Source organism: Orycteropus afer, unplaced genomic scaffold, assembly GCF_000298275.1.
Source record: "Orycteropus afer afer isolate SDZICR_OR568_19922 unplaced genomic scaffold, OryAfe1.0 scaffold00074, whole genome shotgun sequence".
In the NCBI taxonomy this organism is placed as follows: domain Eukaryota; kingdom Metazoa; phylum Chordata; class Mammalia; order Tubulidentata; family Orycteropodidae; genus Orycteropus; species Orycteropus afer.
The window spans coordinates 2,330,921-2,343,093 of NW_006921661.1; the positions used below are offsets into that span (position 1 = coordinate 2,330,921).

At 39.4% G+C, this 12,173-nt stretch overlaps 1 protein-coding gene across 1 annotated transcript in view; it reads left to right on the forward strand.

Moving 5' to 3' along the window:
- The window catches only part of GAB2 (GRB2 associated binding protein 2), a 245,087-nt gene that overhangs the window by 207,673 nt on the left and 25,241 nt on the right, over nucleotides 1–12,173 (forward strand). Inside the window, exon 3 of the mRNA XM_007940891.2 lies at nucleotides 5,273–5,516. Within this exon, the coding sequence (XP_007939082.1) occupies nucleotides 5,273–5,516 (244 nt within the window). The remainder of the gene's footprint in view (nucleotides 1–5,272; nucleotides 5,517–12,173) is intronic.

Genomic DNA, 12,173 nt, shown 5'->3' on the forward strand with positions numbered 1-12,173 from the left:
TCAGGGCATAAATACAGTATCAAATATAACTAAAAACACACAAAGGGTGGCTGGGACCTCCTGAAAATTAGACACCTATGTGCATCAAATGATTTCAACCAAACAGTAAAAAAATACAACCCACAAACTGGGGAGGTGGGAGGGGGAATGGCAATGACATACTGGACAAGGGAGTAAAATCTAAAATTTATAGAAAACGTCAACACCTCAACAATAAAAAGACAATCCAATTTAAAAATGAGCAGAGGATATGAACAGACACTTCACCAAAGAAGACATTCAGATGGCTAACAAACACATGAAATGCCCATGATTATTAGACATTAGAGAGCTTCAAATCAAAACAATAATGAAATACCATCTCTGCGTTAATAGCAAAGTTCAAAAGAACAGAAAACAAATGATGGTGAGAGTGTAAAGAGACTGAAACCCTCATACACTGCTGGTGGTACCATAAAATGGTGCAACCACTGTGGAAAGCAATATGGCACTTCCTTAAGAAGTTGGAAATAAGAAATACCATATAATCCAGCAACCCCACTACTAGGTATATATCCTAGAAAAATAAGAGCCATGATATGAATAGATATATACACACCCATGTTCACTGCAGCATTATTCACAATAGCAAAAAAATGGAAACAACGTAAGTGCCCATCAATGGATTAATAGATAAATAAACTATAGTACATACAAACAATGGAATACTTTGTAATGTTAAAGAATGATGAATCTATGAAACATCTCATAACATGGGTGAACTTAGAGGACGTTATACTGAGTGAAATTAGTCAATCACAAAAGGACAAATATTGTATGAGACCACTATGGTAAAAACTTAAGAAAAAGTTTACACACAGAATCATTGTTTGAAGGTTACCAGGGGTGGGAGGGTAAATCACTAACTATTGTTAGGTGTTGTCGAGTCAGTTCCAACTCATAGAGACCTCACGTACAACAAAACAAAACCCTGCTCGATCCTGCACCATCCTCACAGTCATTACTCTACTTGCGCTCATTGTTGCAGCCACTGTGTCAATCCATCTCATTGAGGGTCTTCCTCTTTTTCATTGACCGTAAACTTTACCAAGCATGATGCCCTTCTCCAGGGACTAGTACCTGCTGATAACATGACCAAAGTATGAAAAGTGAAGTCTCGCTATCCTCAACACTAAGGAACATTCTGGCTGTATTTCCTCCAAGACAAATTTGTTCATTCTTCTAGCTGTCTAAGGTATATTCAATATTCTCTGCCAACAATACAATTCAAATGCATCAGTTCTGTGGTTTTCTTTATTCATCGTACAGCTTTCATGTGCATATAAGGCTATTTAAGATACCATGGCTTGAGTCAGGCGCACCTAAGTCTTCAAAGTGACATCTTTGCTCCTTAATACTGTAAAGAGGACTTTTGCAGCACATTTGCCCAATGCAATACATCATTTCATTTCTTGACTTCTGTTTCCATGGGCTTTGATTTTGGATCCAAGTAAAATGAAATCCTTGACAACTTCAGTCTTTTCTCCTTTTATCATGATATCTTATTGGTCCAGTTGTGAGGATCCAAACCAAAAAACCAAACTCACTGCCATCGAGTCAATTCTGACTCCATAGCAACCTCCATTGGGTTTCCAAGGTGGTAAATCTTTATGGAAGTTAAATCTTTATGGAAGTAGACTGCCCTATCTTCCTTCCACAGAGTGGCTGGTGGATTTGAACCACCAACTTTCTGGTTAGCAGGCAAATGCCTTAGGCACTGAGCCACCTGAGCACCTTTGCGCCACTAGAGCTCCTTGTTGTGAGGATAGACACATACAGGTGAAGGGAAAGGCAATATACAATAAGGGGGAGATCAGCACAAAATTATCAAGGCAGTGGAAGAAATGAAAGAAAGTGTATAAGATTTAAAGGCAGCAAAAGTGATTACTATTACATACACAATCCTACACTAACATTAATAACAATAATCTACAAGTGGATACATAGATAGACATTCAGGCTGAACGGTGGCATAGTGCCTAAGGCATTTGACTGCAAGGCTGGTGATTCAAACCCACCAGCCTCTCCTCAGAAGGAAGATTGGGCAATCTACTTCCATAGAGATACAGCCTTGGAAACCCAAAGAGGAGTTGTTATGAGTCAAATCGACTTGACAGCATTGAGTTTGGGTTTCTTTCCCCCGCCAAGCTGACCAGGAGTGGGAAAGCGAATGGGACTACACTCATGAATATATATAGCTTTGACAGAGAGCTCTCTGCCTATGTATTTATATATGCTGCAAATGCATCCATGAATGTAGTCGAGTGTACAGGCGGCAAAGTTATGAAAACTTATTAGTCAAACCAAACAGCTTGATGGGATAAGTCACTGGCGTGGGACTCAAGACCACAGTCCCAGAGGACACTAAGGTCAAAGAAAAAGAATGGGGGGTGTGCGCGGACAGGGAAGAGTCATAGATGATACCTAAGTTTGTGGCTTGGACAATTGATTGGATGGTGATGTTGATGTAATTTATTGAGATAGAGAGTTCACAGGAGGAACATGAGGTGTGCAGTTTAGATAGTTGAACTTGACCTGCCTGTAAACAACGCAACACAACAATGCTGTCAACTCGGATCTGACTCATAACGATCCCTCCTTGGGTTTCCCTATGAAAGTAGATTGCTGTAGGATATCTGAATTGAGATATCTGACAAACAGAAGAATATATGAGTGGGAGTCCAGGAGACAGAACTGAGTTGGAGATTAAGATTTGAGAGATATCCTCACATAGGTGGTAATTGAAGTTGTGAAAGTAGACAAGATGACCTGAGTCAAGAGTCTCCAGGGTGAGAGAGAGACTTTAGGTTGGCTTGCAGTGGAACCAGAAGCCCTGGTGGTGCAGTGGTCAAAACACTTAGCTGCCAACTGAAAAGTCAGTGATTCAAACCCATCAGTCACTCTACAGGAGAAAGATGTGGCAGTCTGCTTCTGCAAAGATTTATAGCCTTGGAAATCCTATGAGGCAGTTCTACTATGAATCTCTGTGAATTGGAATTGACTAGACAGCAACAGGATTTTTTTGAGTGGAACCCTAAAGAATGTCCCATAAAAGATATGAGCAGAAGAGGAGACCAGAAAGACAGCAGAGAAGGTAAAATCTAACCAAAGGCTTTGTCTTTGCACCTTCCTAGTGGCTTCTCCTCAGGCAGCAGCTTATGTTCATTCCCTAGTGCTGTGGCTACTCCTGTGACCTAGAATAAACCTTCTCTCCTCTACTATTAGAGAGTTCATCTTGCAAATCTAATGGAGTGATAAAGCCATTGATTCTGTTAACAAACATTCAGTTCACTATGAGACCTTTAATGGGAATTCATTTCGGGGGTCAATACAGCTGTCAGTGGAACAGTTTTCCCCAGGGGCCTGTTGGCTTTTTCTGTTGTACACTGGCAGAAGCTGGCCCTGCCCAGCACCAGAAAACACTGGAGAGTAACTAATGCTGTAGACCATTAATTAAGTAGTGATCCTGCCCAGAGCCCTGAGAAGAGTGCAGCCTGAAACAGGTCAGAAAGCAGGGAGTAGAAGGAGAACTGTGTCCCCTCTGATAGGATCTGAAATCTAGAAAGCCACCATCCCCATCACCAAAACATTATATTCCACCAGATTTCACTTTGCCTGAAATTACATCTTTCAACTTTTATTTCTTTTGAACAAGAAGTTTCATTGTTGGAATTAAGAATGCTAAATGAATGTTTTTGTTTATTCTGCAAATATGGACCAAGAATCTTTTGTATGTACCTGGCCTTAATTAGGTAAACGCTGGGACTATAGTCACTGTTCTTAGAAACCTATGAGCTAGGCAAGGAAGCAGAGTGACAGTGGATATAAAGGAAGCATGGGCCAAGTGCTATTGGAACCTAGAAGAAGGGCAGAGTCCAAGAAGGTTTCAGAGAGAATATGATATGCATATGATTTCGCCAACAGAATAAAAGTGAAATCTAGTAAGAAGGAACAGCATAAGCCAAAGCAAAGAATAATAAAAGAGGCTAGTGTGCTCAGGGACTGATGATGCTTCCATATGCCTTATGTATGAGAGGAGAAAAGCAGGAAATAGGTCAGACTGTGAAAAGCCTTGTATGTTATACTAAGGAATTTGGACTAAGTTTTAAAGCACCAGGCAAATACATAATATCTTTGGCTTGGCGGGTAGCACTCTAGAGCTATTATCTGTCTTTAATACCCCACTTCCTTTCTAACATTATAAACCCACTGCCGTTGAGTCCATTCCGACTCATAGCAACCCCCATTGGGTTTCTGAGACTGTAAATCTTAATGGAAATAGATTGCCTCATTTTCCTCCTGTGGAACAGATGGTTTGAACCACCTACGTTCTGGTTAACATCAAAATGCCTTACCCACTACACCACAGAGCGCCTTTCTAGCATAATGAAACTGAAAACTAAGCTCACTGTCATCAAGTCAATTCTAACTCATAGCAACCCCTCCTTGAGTTTCTGAGGCAGTATCTCAATGAAAGTAGATTGCCCAGTCTTCCTTCCGAGGAGCCTTCTGGTTAGTAGTCAAATGCCTTAGGCACTCTGATAATAGATGAGAATTTAAGAGTCGACCAAGAAAAAGACCAATAGACTGAGAGTAGTGGATGCAAGAATTAAGGAGTGAGCAATATAGCTTTCCTCAGAGGCCTTAGAAGGGCAGACAGGAGGAGCTGGGGGCCAGTCTTAAGAGATAACTTGAAATATATTTGTATTTTTATCACTAGTACAGTAAAGCACAATCTACAGCCTCAGTTAATGAGCCTTCAGCAAGCAAAGCCTCACATATCAAAGCCAGCCTTTGCTTTTAGGGAAGAAACCTTTCTAGTTCCAGCAAAGTGATAAGAGCAGGAACCGCCAAAAAGGAGGAAGGCACTAGTACTCATGTATCCGAAGATTGGTCTTGACTGAGGTCACGCCCTGGACCACCAGTAGCTATGCCTCATGAAGGGGGCAGATACTGCCCAGTCATGATAGAGCATGGGCTCCCCAGGCTACTCCAGGAACAGTCTCAGAGGAACAGAGCATGTTCTCCTAGACCAAAACAGCCAGGAGGCTAAAGCCTTTCTCTCTGGGAGGGCAAAAAGGGAGCAGGTGCTCAAAAAGGGGAGAATGCTGTAGCTGGATTCATGCCCCTGTCCTCTTAATTTTTTTTTTATCTTATTATGACATCCCACTTTGAGATAAGGATACCTTTCCTTCCTTTTCATTCACAGAGCTCTTTCTCTTTCTTTTCACAGACTCCCTGAGAAACATTTCCTCAGCAAGTCATGGCCCCCGCTCTTCTCCAGCTGAGTTTAGCAGCTCCAATCAGCACCTTCTCCGAGAAAGAAAATCCTCAGCCCCTTCTCACTCCAGCCAGCCAACCTTGTTCACATTTGAACCCCCTGTGTCAAACCACATCCAGCCCACCTTGTCCACCAGTGCACCTCAGGAGTATCTCTACTTGCACCAGTGCATAAGCCGGAGAGCAGAAAATACAAGGTAGGAGGACATTGCCTTGGGCAGTAACTGGTTGAATGACCATTCACAGGGCACAGTACTTTGTAGTTTTTGGTTTTTAATCTTAAAGATAAGGAAGTATATCTTTTCAGATGAGCAAACACATATATAATAAAACTTTTGTTTGTGTGTGCTTATGTAACCTTTACATTTTATTGTCATTGTCTATGTTGTTATAAAATAATAACTGGGTTCCAGGTAAACCTCCCATTAAGTGGGGAGTAGAGTTTCTTACGGTTGGGGAGGTAATCGGGACCATGAAACCAGATGTGCATGAACTATTGAATGTAAAACAACTTTGCTGTGTAAATTTGTACCCAAAGCACAATTTTTTAAAAAATATATACTAATAATAAAAAAAGAAGACTTAACACCCTTGGAAATCCTATGGCATAGTTCTTCTCTGTCCTGTAGGGTTGCTATGAGTTGGAATTGACTTGATGGCAATGGATTTTATAAAAAAAAATTTTGTTTGATTTGGGGAATAAAAGGTGTTAGGGGCTAGAGTTTCAGAATTATAATAAATAAATAAATAAATAATTTGTTGGCCTTAAGAGTATGGCTGTAAATCTTTAATGTCATTAAACAAATCCATAGCTCACTTTTACTCAGAGCTGTGCTGTTTGATATGGTAGCCACTATCCACATGTGAATATTTAAATTTTAACTAAGTAAAATTTTAAATTCAGTTCCTCAGTTGCACTAGCCAGTTTTCAAGTGCTCAGTAGCCATACCTGGCTAGTGGTTACCACAATGGCCAACACAGATAAAAAAAAATTTCCATCATTACAGAATGTTCTAAGCAAGGACACCTTGCTTTAGAATAATGGTCCTTATGCTTCTAATGCTACCAGTACTCTCACAGATAAAGAGTCTGTAAATATTTTTATTACCTTTATTCCTATTATTTAAGATAAACAAAAGCACAGAGATAGTGGGCTTTGTCAGAGACAGTTCTCAATTGCTACCATGGCCAACATATTAGAAATCATGTCCATTAATTAATTACTCTTAAAAAAAAAAAAAAAAAAACTCACTGCCGTCCAGTCAATTCCGACTCCTAGCGACCCCTCCTTGGGTTTCTGAAGCGAGTCTTCCTTCCAAGGAGCGGCTGGTGGGTTTGAACCTCCAGCCATAGGTTAACAGTCAGATGCCCTAGGCACTACACCACCGGAGCTCCCTATTAATTACTTTAGAAATATATAGTTTGGGTTATGTAAATTGAGGTAACTAGAGAAATGGCTTTATCAATATATCACTTTACCAAACACTTTTTCATACATAGTCTTACTTGAACCATTTTATAGATTATGGAGCTAAGACTCACAACTAATAATGATGAATATTACATGATTCCTACTTATATGAAATATCTGTTTTGTTGTTGTTGTTGTTGTTATGTGCCGTGGAGTCGGACCCAACTCATAGCGACCCCTCCTTGGGTTTCCAAGACAGTATCACTATGGAAGTAGATTGCCTCATCTTCCTTCCGAGGAGTGCCTGGTGGATTTGAACTGCCAGCGTTCTGGTTAGTAGTCAAGTGCCTTAGGCACTACGCTACCAGAGCTCCCATATGAAATATTTAGAATTTGGCAAATGTCTAGAGACCAAAGTCTATTAATGGCTTCTAGAGACATAAAGGAAAGAGAAAGGGGGAGTCATCACTCAGGGAACACTGAGTTTCTGATAAGGATGATGGTAAAATTTGAAAATGAATAGTGGTAGTAGTTGCACAACAATATGGAGTTGACATCAGTCAGAATCGACTTGAGGGAAAAAAAAAAGTACACTTTAAATTTTTTTATACCGAGCAATTTGAATGCTGAGCATTTCTGACTATTTAAATTAATAAATCCCAAACCCCCTTTAACAAATAAAGGGGGGGAGAGAGCAAAGGAATAAAGGAGAAAATTTTTACAATCATCATGTCAATCAATGTAGAGAAAGTGTTTGACAAAATCCATACTTCTTCATCAAAAAAAATATGTGTATTACTATGTTGTTGTTGTTATGTGCCGTGGAGTCAGACCTGACTCATAGTGACCCGTCCTTGGGTTTCTGAAGTAGATTGCCCAACCTTCCTTCCAAGGGGTGGCTGGTGGGTTTGAACCACCAGCCTTCTGGTTAGCAGTCAAGTGCCTTAGGCACTACGCTACCAGAGCTCCTCGTGTATTAGTTAGCAGACTATGACTAGAGGGGAATTTCATCAAACCAATAAATGTCATCTAAGGAAAACTTACAGCTAATACCATACCTAGTGGAGAAATATTGAACATATTTCCCTAAGCCTGGTGACAATGAGAGAATACCTGCCCTTCCCCCTTAGATTCATCACTGTACTGGAGATCCTAGCCAGTTCCTCAGGGAAGAAGAAGAAATAGGAAGCACAAAGATCAGAAAGGAAGATGTACTACTATCTCTATTTACATATAACTTTATTTTTTATGTTAAAAAAAAAAAAAAGACTTAAAGAATCCAGAAAACAAATACTAAAACTAATAAGTAAATTTAGGAGGGTTATGGGATAAAAGCTTACTATTCAAAATTATTTTTAATATACTGTTGTTGTTACGTGCCATCGAGTCAGATCCAACTCATAGTGACCCCTCCTTGGGTTTCTGAGGCCATATCACTACGGAAGTAGATTGCCCAACCTTCCTTCCGAGGAGTGGCTGGTGGGTTTGAACTGCCAGCCTTCTGGTTAGCAGTCAAGTGCCTTAGCACACTAGCAGCAAATAATTGGAAAATCAAATTTTAGAAGGAGGGAAGATGGAGCAATCTACTTCCGTAGAGATACTGCCTGGGAAACCCAAGGAGGGGTCTCTTTGAGTCGCGTCCTACTCCACGGCACATAATAACAACAACATTTCTATAGTGGTGCTAGGAAACTTGGAATACTTAGGAATAAATTTAACAAAAGCCATGCAAGGCCTCTTCATTGAGCACTATTAGACATTGTTGAGAAAAATTAAAGACTTAAATATGGAGAATGATGTACTATATTATGAATTAGAACACTCAATATTATTAAAGTGATAATTATTCCCAAATTGATCTATAGGTTCAACACAGTCCCAATCAAAATTCCAGCAAGCTTTTCACAGACTTTGATAAGGTGATTCTAAAACTTACGTGACAAATGTGCCAATAAAGAAAGTTTTTTCAACAAATGATACTGGAAGAGCTGGATATCTGTGTAGAAATATTTTTTTAAATGAACATCAACCCTTACCTCAGACTGCACCAGTTAAAACTTGAATATATAATAGACTTTAATGTAAACTCTGGGAGTGTGTGGGTGGCACAAGCAGTTAAATGATCAAATGCTGGCAGAAAGGTTAGCACTTCTAACAACCCAGAGGTGGCTCAGAAGACAGGGTGGTGATCTGCTTCCAAAAAGACCTTGAAAACCCTATGGAGCATTCTACTCTGCACACGTGGGTTCACCATGAGTCAAATTGACTCAACAGCAATAACGACAAAATGGAAGCATTAGTATTATGAAACTTCTGAAAGAATACATTCCCTGTGACTTTGTGTGGCTAAGCAAAGATTTTTATATAGGACACAAAAAGCAGGAACCATAAAAGAAAAAACATTGTTAATGTCTTTATCATAATTAAAACTTTTCCTCTTCAAAAGACCCCATAAGAAAGCGAAAAGCAAGTCACAAATATTCACAACCATATATCTGAAAAAGTACTTGTATCTAGAGTGTGTAAAGAACTTTTATGACTCAGTAATATGAAAATGTACCAGTTTCTTTAATGGGCAAAAGATTTGAACAGATATTTCATAATAAAAGATAACAGGGGAGTATCCAGTGAGCATATAAAAAGATGTTCAATCATCAGAGAAATTCAAAGTAAAATCTTGGTGACATTTTGCTTCATATTCACTGGAATGTCTAAAATTAAAAGACTAACAGTGCCAAGGATTGGCAAGTATGTGGATGGCCTTTAATCCTACACTTTCTCTGATGTTTACATTACATAGTAGGTTCTCCAGAAAAGAAGGAATAATACTGTGCTGTTTACAAAGCACTTTACATTAGTTACCTCATCAGAACTCCAAAATAATCCTATAAAGTTACTTCTGTGTAGAGACTTTGAAGCCAGAACCAACCATTCATCTCTGTCTAACATAGAATACATGTAAGTATGTCTGAATAGATTAATGTAGTGAATAGTATTTACTGAGGCTAATAATAGCAGCTGCCTATCTATTCCTGTTTTCATTTATGGAGGAATCTGATTTTAGGCTATAGTAAATTAAGCACCCTAGAGATTAAACTACCATATAAATTATTTACTATTACTTTTACTGAAGTTATAACCACTGTTCTTTCTTGAAGTACTTGGTAGTATGTTACGTATTCCTGCTGAAATGACTTCTCAAAATCCAGTTTTTCCACTGAATTAAAATAAGGAACTATGGCAGTTAGTTCCCAGGTTACAAATATCCAACTTATAGACAATTCCTACTTGCCCTTTAGGAAGATGGGGCAATCTACTTCTGTAGTGATACTGCCTCAGAAACCCAAGGAGGGGTCACTATGACTCGGTTCCAATTCATATAACAACAACAACAACAACAACCTGCCCTTTAATATTATGTAAATTTGCCCTCACCTTGAAACAAACCAACCCTTACTTAAAATACATTCTTCATCACAAACCTTGACTTGTGCACAGGCAGCTTTTAAATCTTGTGCTAAATAAGACCCATAGGCACCTGTTTCGACTCACCTACAAATTCAACTTAAAGATTTAAAGACTCTAAGGGGTCACTATGAGTCGGAGCCGATTCGACAGCACACAACAGCAACAACAACAAGGTGCGACTATTGGTCTCTCCCTGTGGAGAGCAAAGAAAAGTGGAAAAATTAAAGACACATGGAAACAATTAGTCCAAAGGGCTAATGTAGCTTGTGAACCTCAGCATCCATGATCCTGAGACCAGAAAAACTAGATAGTGCCCAGCTTTCACTACCCATCACTCTGAAAGAGATCACATTAGAAGGTTGTGGACAGAGTTGGGAAAAAATATGGGACAAAACTCAAAATCATAAAATATACCAGGCTTACTGGTTAGATAGAGACTGATGGAATGCTCAAGACTCTATGGGCTTAGGCATCTTTAGGACCTGGAACTGAACTCACTCGTGGCTCAGTTTCCAGCCAAACAATAGACAGATCTACAAGAACAGTGACACTTAGGAGGTAACCATTCCTTAGAACAATCAACCATTCCCCATCAAAAGGACAGTATTTACCCCAGGACAAAGTTCAAAAAGGCAGGGAGGATTAGGAAAGAAGAAGGAATAGAAAGGAGAACCTTAAGGAGGAAGTGAGATGAGTGATGTTACATTGTGAGGATTGCAATCAATGACATGAAACAGTATGTGTATGAATTATTGAATGGAAACCCAATTTTCTCTGTAAACTTTCACCCAAATCACAATAAAAAGTTTAAAAAAAAAAAACTTAAAGACACAGTTAGGAACAGATCTCATTGTAACCTGGTGACTGCCTATATTCAGAATAGTAACTATTGCCAATGGAAGGAGTTTTGTACTGACACTGTCAAGACAATCAGAGCCCTTTTTGTCTTTGCTGGCAAATTAGTTTCACTGGATTTAACCAGTCTATCAGCCTTGAGGTCTCAAACCATAGCCTAGCCAGTCTCTGTTCTCTTATTTCCAAGAGTCAATTAAACCTGTTAAAGCAGGTGATAACACTGAGGTGAATCACATGCCCTGAAGAGTTGTGACCCTGGTGAGGGGCATGGAGAGTGAAATTTTAAGTAATAAGATTCCTGAATGACAACACCATTGTCTCTGTAGCAGTGCTCTGTAGAAAGACAATGGATGAAAGATAAAATTGGAAATGTCAATAAAGAGCTTACCCATGACTAACTATTCCCAAGGTTTCCCTGACTCATTCACTCCATATCTTCCATTGACCAGAGGCAGAATATGGAACTCACAGTCTTACTTAGTTTCAGATATACAGCTTAGCTCTGTCACCACAGAGAGCAGGTGAGCCAAAATTTCAGCCAGAGATTCCTTAAAAAGTTGGAAATAGAAATACCACTCAATGCAGCAATCCCATTACTAGGTATATATCCTAAAGAAGTGAGAGACAGGACATGAATAGACATATGCACACCCATGTTCATCGCGGCACTATTCACAGTAGCAAAGAGATGGAAGCAACGTAAGAGGCCATCAACCAAGGAATGGATAAACAAATTGTGGTACATACACACAATGGAACACTAAAGAATAATACAGAATCTGCAAAATACCGGATAATGTAGATGAACTTGGAGGACATTATGCTAAGTGAAGTAAGTCAATCACAGAAGGACAAATACTGTATTAGTCCACTATTATAAAAAGTCAAAGAAAGGTTTATACATAGAAGGAACTTTCTTTGTTGGTTACCAGGGATGGAAGGGGAGAAGAGGGAAAATTTCTAGATAGGTTGAACAAAAAAGGTGTGTGTGTATGTGTGTGTGTATAGTCGGATCCAACTCATAATGACCCCTCCTTGGGTTTCTGAGGCAGTATCACTATGGAAGTAGATTGCCCAACCTTCCTTCTGAGGAGTGGCTGGTGGGTTTGAACTGCCAGCC